We start from the raw sequence: 15,319 nt of genomic DNA, 5'->3' as shown, positions 1-15,319 counted from the left end.
TTGTTGAAATCAGACAACAAGCAATGTTCTTGATGTCAGAGGCGGAAATCAAAAACTTCCTGAAATGATTGCTATTGCTTTGCCCTTTTAGTCACTATAGTCACTACTGGGGAAATAGTGTTAGTGTTAAAACAATACGTTTCTTTTCACAGCGGCCATTTTAACAAGAAAATGCAGGTTTTGTTAATCGATGCTTCTTGGAAAGCGACTATCTGTGCCAAGACTTGGTATTTTTCTGTATTTGCAAAAAATAAAAACAATCTGCATAAGACTGTCAACATGCGCAGTGTGTGCATGGCGATGATCTGTGAGTCCCACATGGTGAAGAAGAGACAGGCTGTCATCATCAGGTGTCATCACTCCAAACCAGCAGGTCTAGCAGATCGTTTGAGCTAAACAGTCATTTCACCGCTGAACAAACTGTGAAACAAATCATGGAATCTCAGTGTGTGAGGATCCACATTATAATAAGTAAAGCACTTTAATAGATCTGTTGAATTTGGGAAACTAATTGTTTGGGTGTGTGATGTGTGTGACAGCACTGTTGTTGATGGATGCTGTTTGTATACCTGACATCTGCTGTGCGTATGGCAAAATGACCAATAAATATGTGTGTGTGTGTGTTATTAAAGTTGTTTTAGGCAGCATAGTTTTAGTTCTACATCTCCTCATCATCAGCAGTTGGTCAACAGAAGGAACACTTTGCAGAAGCCGTGTTTATTTCTGCAAACATTGTGCATTGAGCCTTTGTTCGTGACGTAAGCCAGTGGAACTTTCATTCCGCTTAAACGGTGTTAATGCAGGCTGGTTTCACTGAGAGCACCAAGGTTCGGAAAGGAACCAGAGCCCCAATCTGAATCATGCTGTCTTAGCCGGTGTGAAAGCACTGCCAGAGGCATTCAGTACCTGAGAGATGCAGAGAGTCTTTCTGCTTATCATTCTCCTCGAAGTTACAGGAAGATCTGTCGTCATCTGAGTAAGAGCGGTTTGCATCGCCCTGTAACGAGGATAGTGAGCAGCAAGAAAGATGGTGGGGCAAGAAAGAGGTACAGAGAAAGGGAAGTGTCGAAAAAACAATCAAGGATAAGCAAATGATGAAATGAGCTGAAATCTATTGTTCTTCAAATTGTGCGAGCAAATTGCCATTGATTGGGTCAGATAGTTTATCCCTTGTCACATAACTTTTCATTCATTTGCTTAGTGTCTGATGCCAAAATAGTTGAAAACATCTCACCTCAGCCTGGAAACCCTCAACCAAGATGGCCACCAGTAAGTTGAAGAGCACGTAGTTTCCAAAAGTCATCAGAGCCACAAAATAGAGAGCAGCACAGGGTGAGGTGGACGCCATGCCGTTGTACAACACCATGTTCCAGTCCTCCTGAGTCAGAATCTGCAGCACAAAGACACATAGCGTAGACCACAGGAAAACACACATATTGAGAATACACACAGACACAAATCTCGTGCACATGCTCAAGCACATCTGCTCAGGCCGTACAAAGAAAGGGTTTAAATTGTGTTTAACACATTTGTACCTGAAAGACCGTGACAATGGCCCAGAGAAGGGAATCAAAGTTCTTCCTGTCAGGCACTGTGTCTCCTGCGTCTGTCTTCAGACTGAACTTACAGCCAAATATATGCATCCCCAAGATACTGCAACACACAAAAATAAAAAAAACAGCCACATAAGAATATAGTGCATTCAGTGTTTCCATTAATTGTTAAGACTGTGGTGTTGACCCCTATTTTCATAATGAACCAAAAAAAGTATACTACAAGTAGACCCATCTGCTTAACATGGCATAAAAGATAAAATCAAATTCTGTCAAAATCATCAATAAAGAAGCCTTATCCCTTTTCATAAACTACATTACACACACATTCATGTCAAAATATACACAAGTGTAGCCACCTATACAAAAGCAGTATACTCAAGACAAATGCCTATTACCATTTACTTCAAAGTTTAATTTAACGTCGCTCATATTCCCATTTCCTCTCCTGTGTGTTTTACCTTTCACTGACAGTTTGCAGTTGTTCGAAGGCTGCGAGACCCAGTCGAGGCTTCTTTTCCTCATTCATGTCTCGCCATCATTCATCACTGCTTTCTTTTATAGTGATTATGCAGAGGTCTTAAAAGTTTAAGTCTTAGCTGAGAGGCAGCGTACATTAACTGCCCCCAAAAAGCTACAGTGGCGGGGTGCCAAGTGCCACTTGCTAAGGACAGCATTAGCTGGCTAAAAGTTCTGGTGCCACTCTCGATACACTTACTGTTTTATTGCTGCGCTGTATAATTAAAAGAGGCAGATTGCCAGGTAAACATACTGCACACACACACACACACAGATTTGAGCAGAAGTGAGTTAATATAATTGCACGGCTGCACTGTACAACTCATCAGTCACGATGTGAATACAACATAGTGTAATTCATCTTGTAACAATTGCAATCAATTATTTAAATGACATTAAATAGGATGGTTGGCGAAGGGAGCTTGTATGTGTCACCCCTTTAGGACATTTTCTGGTATAAAGTGATCGATGGTGTTCCTGTAAACAGCAGTTTTCAACATCGCAATGTTCATTTAGGTAGAAAATGCTGCATTTCGTCGTATAGGGACACATGTAGTTTAGGGGATCATTTCAAAATGTTAGGACGACTTTGATTTTACAGCCGCTACAATGATCGGTGTGATTCATCACTGAACTCGCGATGTAAAGAGCAAAGCATCGCTAATGGTGTATCGCTAACGCGGTTTTTACAGTCAAGAGCAAAGACATTCATGTACATTTTAAATCGCGCCAAATGATCATTACACCAGTGTAATTTCAGATCAGTCTCGAGCTGATCATTTATAGATCATCACTGTTTTTTGGCCTAAAGCCTGTCTTATTTCATGGAACGTCTCATGTTTAATGCTTTTATTATGTATTTATACCCATGTTAGGCGGCTCATCTGTCAATTATCATTATCCACAGTTTCACATCTGTTCTCCTGCTGCACACGTTCTTGTTCTAAACTTTACCTGAAGATGAAGATGAAAAGCATGAGCAGCATACAGAAGGTGGCCACATTGTCCATGGTCTTCATCAGCACCACCAGCTGCCGCCTCAGCGCAGGCATGAACCTCACCAGCTTAATGACCCTCAGCAGCCTGAAGGTCCGGAGCACTGACAGACCGCCGTCTGCTTGGCCGATGATCTCACACACACTGCATGTCGAATTGCACGGTTGTGTACACGCACGTGTAACCGTGACAGATACAGAGATAATAAGAAATTGTGGGATGTGGAGGAGAAGAGGGCATTTGGATAGTGAGAGAGAGAGAGACACAATCAGGGAACATGGGGAGAGATAAAAAGGAATTAGTGAGTGCTCTGCATCATAATCCATATGGGTGATAACAGACTGATGCTGCTCGACAGTTCCTGTGTTAAACATGTGTTATGTAAAAGAAGCAGTGTAATTCAAAGCACCAATGGAAAGTGGACAAAGCAAAGACTGGGGGAGCTTTAACATCCACATTATAATCTCGTTGCAGGAATTCATAACACATGCATTTAATGTACATTCTGATTAATCTAAAGAATAAAAAGATACTCGATGCTGTGTTGTGATGACTAAATGCCAGTTGCGCAGCCATTTAGTAGGTTACAAACCTGATGATAACAATGATGCCATCAAATATGTTGTAGGGGTTCCTCAGGTACTCAAAGAAGCCAAAAGCAGTCAACTTGAGGATCATCTCCAGTGTGAACATGCTGGTGAAGACGATGTTGCAGATCTCAAGGACATTGGTCAGCTCATCGGGCTGGGCGGCGGAGGTCACAGAAACAGAGAAGTTAAAACAACAATTAAGGTGGGACTTGGGGTGCGAGAAGAACAAAGCACAACAGATTTGATATTCAACCTCACAGCTCCCGCGACAACGACGACTAAATACGCAGGACATTTTTTTTCTGTTTGCTGAAAAATGCTCCCTCTCAAACTGTCACTGACACTTAAAAAGAAAAATGGCCTTCAATCCGGTATGTATCATTTCAAATAGGAAACATATGGAGATGTTTAAGATGTTTAAATAAATAACTCATCAGCCGACACAAACAGCAAAATGACCATGGTGCCAAACACAGGCTGAATAAGTTATCTGGAACTGGCAAAGAAACTCATGCAAACAGCGAAAAGCACATTGATGTTTAATTTAATCCTGGATTTATTTTCGTGTGTGCGTTGCACGATATGGATCAGATGCTTTCACTGATACCCCCTGTGAATTTCAGTTTCAAAGCCTGTGTAGAAATAGCAAGTTAGTGCCGCCAAAGTTAGCTTACCATGAGAGAAACACATCTCTAGCCCTTTCCTACTCTAATCCGCTTTTCCTCCCAATCAGTCTCCATCCGCCTAGTTTCATCCATTTTTCTCTCTCTTTTCGGAGTCTCATTATCTGGCAGAGCCATCTATCTACAATCAATATTCTCCCGTCGACCAGAGGAGGTAGACAGGGAGAGGAAGAAGAACCTTGCCAACGGAGGAGCAAAGAAAGGAGTGTGACATGGGAGTAGATGGATAGCATGATGGGTGAGGAGGAGGGAAGCGTAATATTCGATTAGAGGTGAGAAATAGCAAGAATGATAGAAAGGGATGGGAGGGGGGGGGGGAGGAAATAATCTCACAAAACTATCCTATATCTCATGAGCTTGGTTTCAGCCTACAATGCTCCAGCCTGAAAAAACTCTACTGAGGCTCATTTGGGCTCAGTCGTGAGACGCAGGGCGGATCAGTGGACTACAGATTGGTTAAGATCTGTCATTCACACACTAAACCATAATATGGGTTGAGGGAATCATTTTTTTTAGGTTGCCAAATAAATGTGCAGACTTTATAGCCTTTTACTTAAGCAGCATTAAATAACACATGCATCAAATTAAAGTTTATGAGATTAATTGAAACATATGCAGCATATACTGGAGATGGCTGTGATTAAAATAATATAATATAAAGTGTTACAGAAATAACATATATAGTTAAGTAGTTAGATATGATATATTATGCAGAAATTACATTATATTATAATATATCAAATTATTATATGCACCGATTGCTTGGTTTATTTTTTTGTGAATTGGGTCAGGTTAGTTTGCCATCTTGAAAAAACATTGGGTTCTGATTTAGATTTTAAAAAAAAAAAAATAACATCACCTTTGCACTAGATTTACGGCAGCATGGCCCCACGCCTGCAGTCTAATTACAGGAAATATGGTCACAATGTCCCCGTGTAATTGTCCCAAATAACATCCAGAAAAAGTGCTTCTGAGAACATTATTCAAAAGGTCGAAGAAAGACCTTTAACCTCTTAAATAAAACCATATTAAATACTTGTAGAAGACTTTGTCATGATTAGTGTAGATATTGTCCGAATTATGGCCATAAAAATGTTTTGTGGTGTTACTGTGACACACCTTTGACTTTTAAATTCTAACACCATATTAAGTGGAGGTTTGTGCCAATTTTGAAGTATTTCCCTTGAGGCTTACTTAAGATACTGTGGCTATGAGAATGGGGCAGACTTGGAAGAACACGATGACATATTACATTATATGAGGATAGAAAATGCAGACACTACGTGACGATAATAAGGAAACAAAATAATCAGTAAACGGGTATGTGTGTGTATGTGTGTGTATGTGAACATCTGCTTAAGTTACATGTTTGATGAATATGAGAATAGAGGAATGTGAGTTAGGAGTCTTCTGACACAAGTGATCTTGTGAGATTTATGTTGATGTATTAAGGGAGAAAATGTTATGTAATTTAATCTAATTTAATTGAATTATATATGCATTAAAACACTGTAAAGAAAAATCAATGTTAAGCACAAAATGCGAATATATATATCTATGTATATAGATATATATACACACACAGAGGTACAGAGGAATTGATGGACCACCTGTCATGAGAAATGTTAAAATAGAGCTTATGTAGACGAGTTGCAGCAGGATGGGATGTTTGAATATACACAGACACAAAGGACACAAACAAATTGAATCCCTTCACTCTCGGCTCTGACTCTGACCTATGTCCAAAACTCTCCGACTCGTCACCAGAATAAACACGGAATATGAGATTTAGCACTATTGACAGAACCATCACATCAAATGACATCACAGTTGAACTCAAAATACCACCATTCAACGCTCCCCCCTTGCTTTCTCCCTCCTCGCTGCTTTCCTTCCTCTTGCCCCATCATCTCTTATTTCCAATCATGTTTCTGCTCATTTTCTTGTGTATGTTTCTCATCCATTATTTTCTACCTGGTTCCTTTACTCCGCTTCTAAAACAGCCGCGGTTGCTGGTCTTTGAAACACGGGAAGCTCATTTCAGGCCGAGCTGAGCTTCCCTGGAAGTCACTATTTTGCCTCAAAAAACCTCTTCTGTGACAAACAGCTGATTCCGAAGGAACTAGTGACACGTTCTAATTGGACACGTGTAGTATTGTAATGTAAATACAACACATTTGACATTTTAGGGGAAGCTGAATTCCCCTTGCCGTCTTAGAGCAATCACCACTGGCTTCTAAAGAACAGCATTTAATTGTTTTTATCCAGTTTTCTCCATCAAAGTGTGCTCTCAGTATGTTGTTGTTTATACACGAGATATGAATGAATGTGCCACAACTTCCAAGCCTAAATTACAATGTGCCAATTTCTTTCATACAAAAAAAGCATCCAGACATGAACGCACTCATCACAAGTCAAATTCAACATAAAACATCATTGTGAAAATTTGCAAATGTACAAAACAAAAAAGAAAAAAACAATATGCTTGAACATTTCTCCTCGGCTGGGTGTGTTGCAAAGAGGGAAAGTCATTTTTCACTGAGGAAGATATCAAAAAACTTTGTTTGTCAAAGTTTTGACATTTTCATCTGCAAAGCAACACTCACTTGTGTAACTGTTTTTGTGCCAGCTTAGGAAAACTGTGAAGGGAGAAATACTCAAACGGCAGACAAAGCACCTGCGTGCATGTGTGTGTGCGTATGTGTATATGCTTGGGAAAAGTACACATTTTCCACATACACACGCGTTCACACACGGATCACACGGGGAATTGAGCTGAAAACTGCTGTGTAACCGGCATCTGCCTTGCTCTTCCCCCTTTCTCACTTTCCTTCCCCCACAACCATTGTTTATTTTTAGAGTCTTCATTCGATGAGAGAAAGCAACTACTCTGAACACCGTCAAAGAGGGTGTAGGAGGATAAGACGGACAGAAGGAGAGAGGGAGGGAGGGAGGGAGGAGGGACAGGGTAAAACTACAGAGTCAGAGTAGATAAGACACTTGGGGGTAAAGGAAGAAGGGAAGGAAGAGAGACGGAGAGAAAAAAAGGAGTGGAGGAATGTGGAAGAGATGAGTGCACAGAGGGATTTATGGAGGACATAAGGGGAGAGTGATGGATATAGAATTAACAAGAGAGAGAGTAGAAGAAAAGGAGTGAGAAGAGAAATGAGGGGGAAACGAAAAAACTGCTTCGTATGAATGCACCTGTACCTACATACACAGAGCTTAACAAATGTATTACGGGACAACACACAGTAAATATTTTAGAAATCTTTCAAAAGAACTAAAAATGTTATGGTTTATTTATTTGGCAAATAACAAATTGAATTTGCCTTTTTATAATCAAATTTGAGCTGACACGCTGGTCTTCTCTGAGAAGTCAGAAATGATTAGCAAATAACTATCATTTTCCATCTTAATCAAGAAATAATAATGGGTTTTACTAATTTAATTTTTCTGTTTTTTTTTTATAAACAGTAAATTTGAACATTCATGGATAAGAATAATAATTTTATTTTAGCATTAAAAATATAATTTTGTTGAAGAGCTTCTACATACTGGTGCATTATCAAAACATAATTTTTTTTTTAGGTGGTTCTGTTAAAAGTGATTAACCACACACACAGCATTTGTGTTAGCATGCATACACATGCATGTAGTGTTTACTCTTGACAGGCTTAACCCACTCTCAGTTTCAGACATCAGACACAGGCCAAAGTTAAAAGCCAGCTCCATTTTGTCTGCCGCCAGGCTAAATGTTTACACCTCTGTCAGGAGACAGCAGAGCAGTGATGCTCCACGCCCACACTCATCCTCCTGAATGTCAGCTGCTATTATGATAGTTCTAGCGGCGATGCTTCATCAGAAGTGATAGCGGTCTGTCTGATGAGGCTGCGGTGATTTGTGGGAGTGAGAGGAGAAAAATGATTACACTATTGACACTGCAGTCTGTCTGTCTGGCCAATTCATATTCCTACAGTGATGGCACTGATGTAATTACCGGCTTCCAAAATATTCAGCATTTACCAAAATCCCAGAGAATAAAATGGAACACAGAACGAACAAACAAACAAACAAACAAACAAACTGCAGAGCAATAGTTCAGGTGTGTCTGTATAAGGTACTGGCACATAACTGATATCCCTTTCACATGGTGTCACTTACCAAAGAGATGTTGTTGTTTGTAATATGTTTATGGAAAAATATGTTGTGATAAGATTGATCAGAGTCACATTGTGACGGTGTCTTTTCTTTCTATCGCAGCGGACATTAAAGCAGGAGTAGATGGTATTAGGTGAACCTTTCACTAAACCAGTTCTCTCTTCTGTTCCTGACAAAGGCCAGTGTGATCATGTGTCTACCATGTAAATGCCAGCACACGTGTCTGCAAAGATACTTTGAATCTATCCATTTAATATTGCAGTAAGATGTTTTGCCTTTCTGGAATACCCCAATGTCAACAACATGTGCTGAATAACAATAAAAGCACAATAAAAGCAAGGAGATGTGTTGGCTTCTGGTGTGTGTGTGTGTGTGTGTTTTGGCACATTGAAAACATTTACAGTTGTGAAGAAAATGTCACCTGGTTGTGATGCTCGATGCCCATACTGATGGTGTTGATGAGAATCGCGATCATGATGCCCCTGCTGAAGTACTTGCTCTCCACAATGCCCCAAAGTTTCCTTCTCATACCACTCCAAAGGTCATGACAATATTCAAAGCATGTCCTCCTCCTCCTCCTCCTCTTCTTCTTGTTCCCTTCCTCATCGCCCTTCTCCTCCAAGTGGTTCTCCTCCTTGTCCGTTTCCTTTACAGTGCCCTCCTCGTCTTCCTGGTGGTTGGCAGAGTCTGCCACAGCTTCGCCTCCATCTTTCAGTGACAGTGCACATATAGGGCAGTCCTCTGGGTTTTGAGGAACAGACAGACTGATGGAGTTGGCTTCTGGCTGAGAGACGTGCTCTTGCTTGCTTTGGTGTGGGCAAGTGGATGCTGGAGAGATGCAGTGACAGGAGTTAATTCAATATGGCTCTGGATTCACTTTAAGTTGCAATGCAAAACATACAGGACTGTACATTATGTTAAATTCGAGCAGAGGCCGCATGGGCTACATATATTTTGATTCATCCAGCATTCAGGTGGTCATCAGATTCTGTTCCGCGGTTCCACTTGTCTGAAAAAGTCAAGGTTAAGTGACAAATAAATAGAAGTAATTCACATGACATTTACTGAGGCCCTCTTACTCACATCTTGGGTGCCTCAAACGATGACGCTCTCCGTTCATGTGCCCTCCAGCGCGCCTGTTGCCCCTGCCTCCACCAGCCGGTGGGGGCTTGCCCCTCAGCGTGTAATAGAAAGCTGCCGATCTCCTCTTAGCCTTGCGGAGGACATGACAGACCAGCTGGAAGATCTCCTCGTAGCAATCTCCCGGCTCAGCCATGCTGGCCAGAGTGGAGGAGGAGAGGCACTGTGCCCTCTGCTCCTGCATGAGCTGGTGCTCCCGCTGTTTGGTCTCTGAGAACTGGGTGGCAATAACCACGAGGCACAGGTTGATCATGAAGAATGAACCAATCTGTGGAGATTTGGGACAAAAGGAAGTTAGGATAAAGTGTATTGAGGTATAAAACGTAGTGTGTGACTTGTGAAAATAAAGCCAGTGCATCTAGTGAATGAAACGCACGGGGTATGAGATAATCTGGCATATATTAAGCCAAAATAACGAGCTGTAGAAATGAGGGGTGGGTAAAGATTAAAAAAAAACAACAATATGCATAAATAATTAGCCTTTGGCTGCTCATTCATCAGACAGGAAAGAACATGAAAACATGAGACAATTCTTGGAAAAAAAATGTTTTCATCAAGCTCACACACTCACAGCTAACATGTGCCAATCACCCTGCAGAAATGTTAGCACTCATGCTAAAGGTCTCTGAATGTTGGCTCCCAACCAAACCAAGGCTAATTTGAGCAGACAGACCGAGGCAACACATACCAGTTCAGCATCTTGCCATCTTTCTCTTTTCCTTCTTTTTATTATCCGAGTCCAACTTTACTTTCTCTTCCACTCCAAATGAACATCTCTTTTTTTTTTTTTAATCTAATGCCATATGTGCGCCATTTGTTGTCAAAAACACATTTTTACTATTTCTCTTTTCAAACCACAACTTAAATTGTCTTTTAAGACGAGGGTTAGAAAAACAAGGAGTGCATGTGCTGGCTGACCCTTTCACTGGCTGTAATGGGAATCACTACAACACTGTTGAAATGGCTTTTATTGGCTGTCTTCAAGCTGGTTATGGAACAGTGATTAGATCAATAATGGCTTATGCTGAGCGGGTGGAAGAGCAGGTTTGTAGCCGAGTGTTGGTTTTTTGTTCATTACAAATGTGAACATGTCTCTCCCACTTTTTTTTAGACACACGTTGAGATGACACACACTTCAAAAAACATCCACATATATAAAGAAAGCAAATGTTCTGACACTACACCAAAAGCTTTTCATTCACAAATCAAGGTGATAGATGAAGAGAGAGAGAAGCCGGGAACCCTAGAAATATTCAGAACTGAGGGAAAATACACTGTACATGAGAGAGAAAGAGTGTGTGTGTGTGTATGAGTGTGGAAAGAGAGGGAGGAGAGATGCCCATCTGTGGCCTGTGGGTCAAAGCAGGTCTGCAGGTGTGTGGGGCTTTGATTTACCTCCAGCCTTACATCTGTGCGAGTGAGCGTGTCTATTCTGTGCCTGTGATCAGAAGACAGCTTTGTGCATAATGAGGGAGAGCAGCCCGATATGACCATTCACACCATCGCTGCATTATGCATGTGTGCATACACAAACACACACACACACACGTTGACAACAAGTATGTGTGATCACACATTCGGACATGTATACGGCAGGCTTAGCTTGCACCATCCATTTTTGTAAAAAAAAAATATCATCTCTCGCTCAAATACACATGACTGCACACACAACCACAAAAACACACACACACACAAAATCCAGTGTATTGGAAGCTTTAAGATGCAAATGCATGAATTAGAAAATATAAATAAAAATGCTTGAATGGAGAAAGGACAACAAAACTGAAGAATGATAAAGTCAAGGTGACCCTGACTATGAACAGAACCTCAAATCTCTGACTGAAAACTTATTTTAAAGCATTTCCAACGCCTCTCGTAGGCCCCTAACTGTCCCGACAGTCAAACAGACTGAAGCCTTCGAGGGGAGCTACAGTTAGGAGGCACGTGCGGCAACAACCGACCACAGTGTTTGTGCAGTTATGAGGTGCTCTACGTGTAAAGGAGCTCTTTATCCGCTATGCTGTTAACATACTGTGGGTCAAACGCAACAGACAGTGAGACGTGTTCACAACAGCAGGAGAAACTCCACAGGATCAGTGTGAGGTTAAGCATACGGGAAGCAGAACACTCACTGTGAATCCTCCAGAGTTTCTCCTGCTGAGTTCTTGCATCAGTTTGACTGGACATTAGCCAGAGATTGTACTCAGGAGCTGAATCGCCAAAGTGACCTCTGAGGACCTCAGAGGAAACAAGAACTCTTTAAGCTTGTTTCATTTAGTCCGCTCATAGAGTCTTCTTGCTCTGACTCTGATCAGTGGAGCAGCAAAATGCCGGCAAAGTTGATTACACTGCAATGTGACACCATGTCAACTACTATATCTTCTAAAAGGTGGTGATATTGCTAATGCCAACCTCTGGTCACATCTGCCAAAACAGGGATGACATTTACAGCTGCAGTCATGATTCCAATTATAACCTCACTTCAAGGCCAACTTGAGCATGAATCAGTGAGTGGCAAAAATATAATGTAGCTCAAGTATTAAACTCTTAGGCTTGTGATTATAGTATTATTATCATCATCATCATCATATATATATATGTATATATATATATTAGACATTACTTCTTTCTTTGTTCTTTATTTTGATCTCCTTGGCTCACCTCAGTTGGTTTCTTGCTCTCTATCCAAGCTTTACAAGCGACTAAAACAGTTTTTAGTGTGTTTCTTGTGGTCTACTTCTGGGACTTCTACTGTACTTCCACAGAGTGTGAACATAGAATTAAATGATGTTCATTGTGCCACCATCTGGCACTGCAATGGGCTGATAAAATGTTTTTTTTCCCCCTTCTTTTTCCTTTTGGAAATACACGGTCTTGCAGTTTTCGGCTGTCCATGATCATTTTCTTCCACTTTCTTCTTGATTACCACCAAATACAATTTAAATAACATCCATCTCCTTCCCGCTCTCCTGCAGATATTGATTGTGAACAGTCCTTTATGCTTCTATGGATTTTCACAAGTCTATTAACACCCAGGAATCCTTCAATGTATTGACAGCAGGACACCACTGATGTCTGCATGTATTGGAAATGATATAAGGGATTTTCATCTCCAGAGTATATGACTACAGCTACATTTCACTCTTTACTTATAGTTGTGTAATCGTCAGACTTTATTTCAGATTGTTATACTACTAATAATTGCGTAATACTTGTTACTTACAATGATGAGTAAAATGAAGTAGATGAAGTTGTAAAAGGAGTGGGCATCCATTACATAATACATGATCTCTACCCAGCCTTCCAGCGTGATCACCTGGGAGCACAGATGCAAGAACAGGTTATAACAAGTGAACTTCGTGAAACTGGACGATCATTTTACTTTTCAGTGACAAAATACAGATTTTATTGGTGGAGTAATATCTTAAATGTAATAAAAAATATAAAAGTGTTCAAGGTTCCTTTAATACAAATCTACAAATGCTTCTTTAGATAAATAAACTTCATATAATATGATATTACGTTGAGAAACCAGGAAGCATCCTACCTGAAAAATGACAATCCAGGCATAGACAATGTTGTCAAAGTTGATGGCACCTTTGTGTGGGTTACTGTTCCCTGTGTGGCAGCGAGTGTAGTACTGATGCCAGTTGATACACAGACCCATTGCACCACTACCATTGGCCAGCGGCTCCAGAGTCAGGCCGAGAGCCTGTCTGTGCAGCGCATCCTCCTTGTCTAGGCAGCAGGTGCGGCCTCCTTCGCGCCTCGCTGGCACATCCGAACACGACATGATGCCGTTATCAGACGGCAGGGAGCAGATGAAGGGCCGCTCATCGTCCTCTTCTGGCTGATAGTACGGCGTCGGCAGAGCCATACCTGAAGACCTGGGGTAAGGACAAGGAAAGAAACCAAAAGTTGGAAGGGATGGAAGAGAAGAATCCGGAGGAGAGAATGTGTAATGAGCGCTGTTTTACAAGTACTCACCCAAGCATGTGGGTTAAATGCATCATTAAGAGAAAACAGGTGGATACAGAAAAGCAAATGATCCTACATTCACAGAGTGCATGAGCTGTCTCCTTTATCTCCTCAGTCTCACTTACAGTGCATAGTTACACACATACACATATCCTATCTTTTTCATGTTTTACATGTCTCTGTTTCCATGGTCTAAATTAAACATGCTGTCACGTACAGCTGTTGACCGTATTAAGCGATTAAATAGACAGCACATACAGTATCTGTGTTGGAGAGTGAGACAAACGCCTGATCGAGCAGTGAATTAGCGAACACTGCCTTAAAGCCAGAGGAGCAAACCAAGTGCATGCTGACAGGGATGAACAATGTAAAATGGTGGGGTCGCTAGTTGGTCAGAACAAGACAAAATGAGTTTCAGGCAAAATCAAGCAACACCTCTGTTTTACATGACGTAAAAGGCCTATTTATTTGTTTATTTACAGAAACTTGTAAGTCAAAAAAATTTATTATAGCCTCACCGCCTATGTTTTTCATTTTGTTTGCTCCTGTCTGGAAACGGTTCAGGTGGGTTAAAACCAATGCATCTATTATGAAATCCCCTACAAAGTCCTGGTGAAAGTGTTCCACACAGCCATCATCAGTGCGTTCTACTTTTTTTTTTTTGCTCTATTTTCATTCAAACCTCAGACTTATACAAACGAGAAAGAAATGAAATATTTAGCAGCCGTTCCGATGAAATCTACCAACGTTTTACTCAATGCTCCCCATCGTCTTTTATAAAATAAAATAAACAATATTTTATTCAGCTTCAGGATCCAGGTAAACAACAGGAAAATCAAGTTCAGATTTGTTTAACTCGGTAGCTATAAGATACAGGGCTTTGGAAGAGACTAAATCCTCGGTTCTCATAGCAGAAAGAATGAAACAGGAACAGTTCTGTGCTGCTGCCCTGATTTATCTACTGAACACACGAGCATAACATGATTGGGACTTATTGGTGAAGAGAAACATCAGTCACTCTCTGAGATGCAAAATTATCTTTACTAGTGTACATTTTTAATGAGTGCCAAGAAGTCACTGGAGGGGAGCTATGAAATGAGGTCCATGTAACTTGTCTGAGACCAAAACAAAAAATGAGACTGCCCTCTCTCCATGTGCACATGAGGATCTTTGGGTAATGTGTCATGAAAAATACAGGCACAGACTAAATGAAGATGGCATTTACTTGGCTAACTAAGCAACTGACAAGCACATCATTGGAGATGAGTGTTTAGCTAGAGACAATTTGTTTGATCATGTAAACTAAGGGGGGGCAGATTGAGAGAGTGTGAGCGAGTGAGTGAGTGAGTAAGCGAGTGAGTGAGTGAGTGAGTGAGATTCCTGTCAAATGTAATAACATACATTTTACAGTTAAGAAAATGTGACTGGTTGACACGATCTGAAGATCCATCCATCATCTTTCCGTCATTACTCCCATCCGTCAACCCTATAATCTACTCATCTACCCATCTATCTATCCATCTATCCGTCCATCTGTACCACCATTCGTCCTTCTGTGTGTGTGTGTGTGTGTGTGTGTGTGTGTGTGTGAGTGTGTTGAACAAAATAGACCCTCTCCATCAATAGGCCCATTACTGAACACACACACACACACACACACACACACACACACACACACTTCAGGTCAGTTGACCTTCAC

The 15,319-nt window shown here is 40.9% G+C and overlaps 1 protein-coding gene across 4 annotated transcripts in view; it reads right to left on the bottom strand.

Moving 5' to 3' along the window:
* cacna1ia (calcium voltage-gated channel subunit alpha1 Ia) overlaps nt 1-15,319 on the bottom strand; it is a 130,250-nt gene that overhangs the window by 32,558 nt on the left and 82,373 nt on the right. For all 4 annotated transcript variants that reach the window (XM_044050397.1, XM_044050396.1, XM_044050398.1 and 1 more), the window contains exons 7-15: nt 13,190-13,529; nt 12,866-12,958; nt 9,586-9,910; nt 8,924-9,330; nt 3,661-3,812; nt 3,027-3,212; nt 1,536-1,653; nt 1,235-1,390; nt 907-997 (exon numbers count right to left, since the gene is read on the bottom strand). In XM_044050397.1, the coding sequence (XP_043906332.1) occupies nt 907-997; nt 1,235-1,390; nt 1,536-1,653; nt 3,027-3,212; nt 3,661-3,812; nt 8,924-9,330; nt 9,586-9,910; nt 12,866-12,958; nt 13,190-13,529 (1,868 nt within the window). The remainder of the gene's footprint in view (nt 1-906; nt 998-1,234; nt 1,391-1,535; nt 1,654-3,026; nt 3,213-3,660; nt 3,813-8,923; nt 9,331-9,585; nt 9,911-12,865; nt 12,959-13,189; nt 13,530-15,319) is intronic.

This window comes from Solea senegalensis, linkage group LG19, assembly GCF_019176455.1.
Source record: "Solea senegalensis isolate Sse05_10M linkage group LG19, IFAPA_SoseM_1, whole genome shotgun sequence".
Classification (NCBI taxonomy): domain Eukaryota; kingdom Metazoa; phylum Chordata; class Actinopteri; order Pleuronectiformes; family Soleidae; genus Solea; species Solea senegalensis.
The sequence above is the reverse complement of the archived record's forward strand: the minus strand, read 5'-3'. Positions and strand labels throughout refer to the sequence as shown.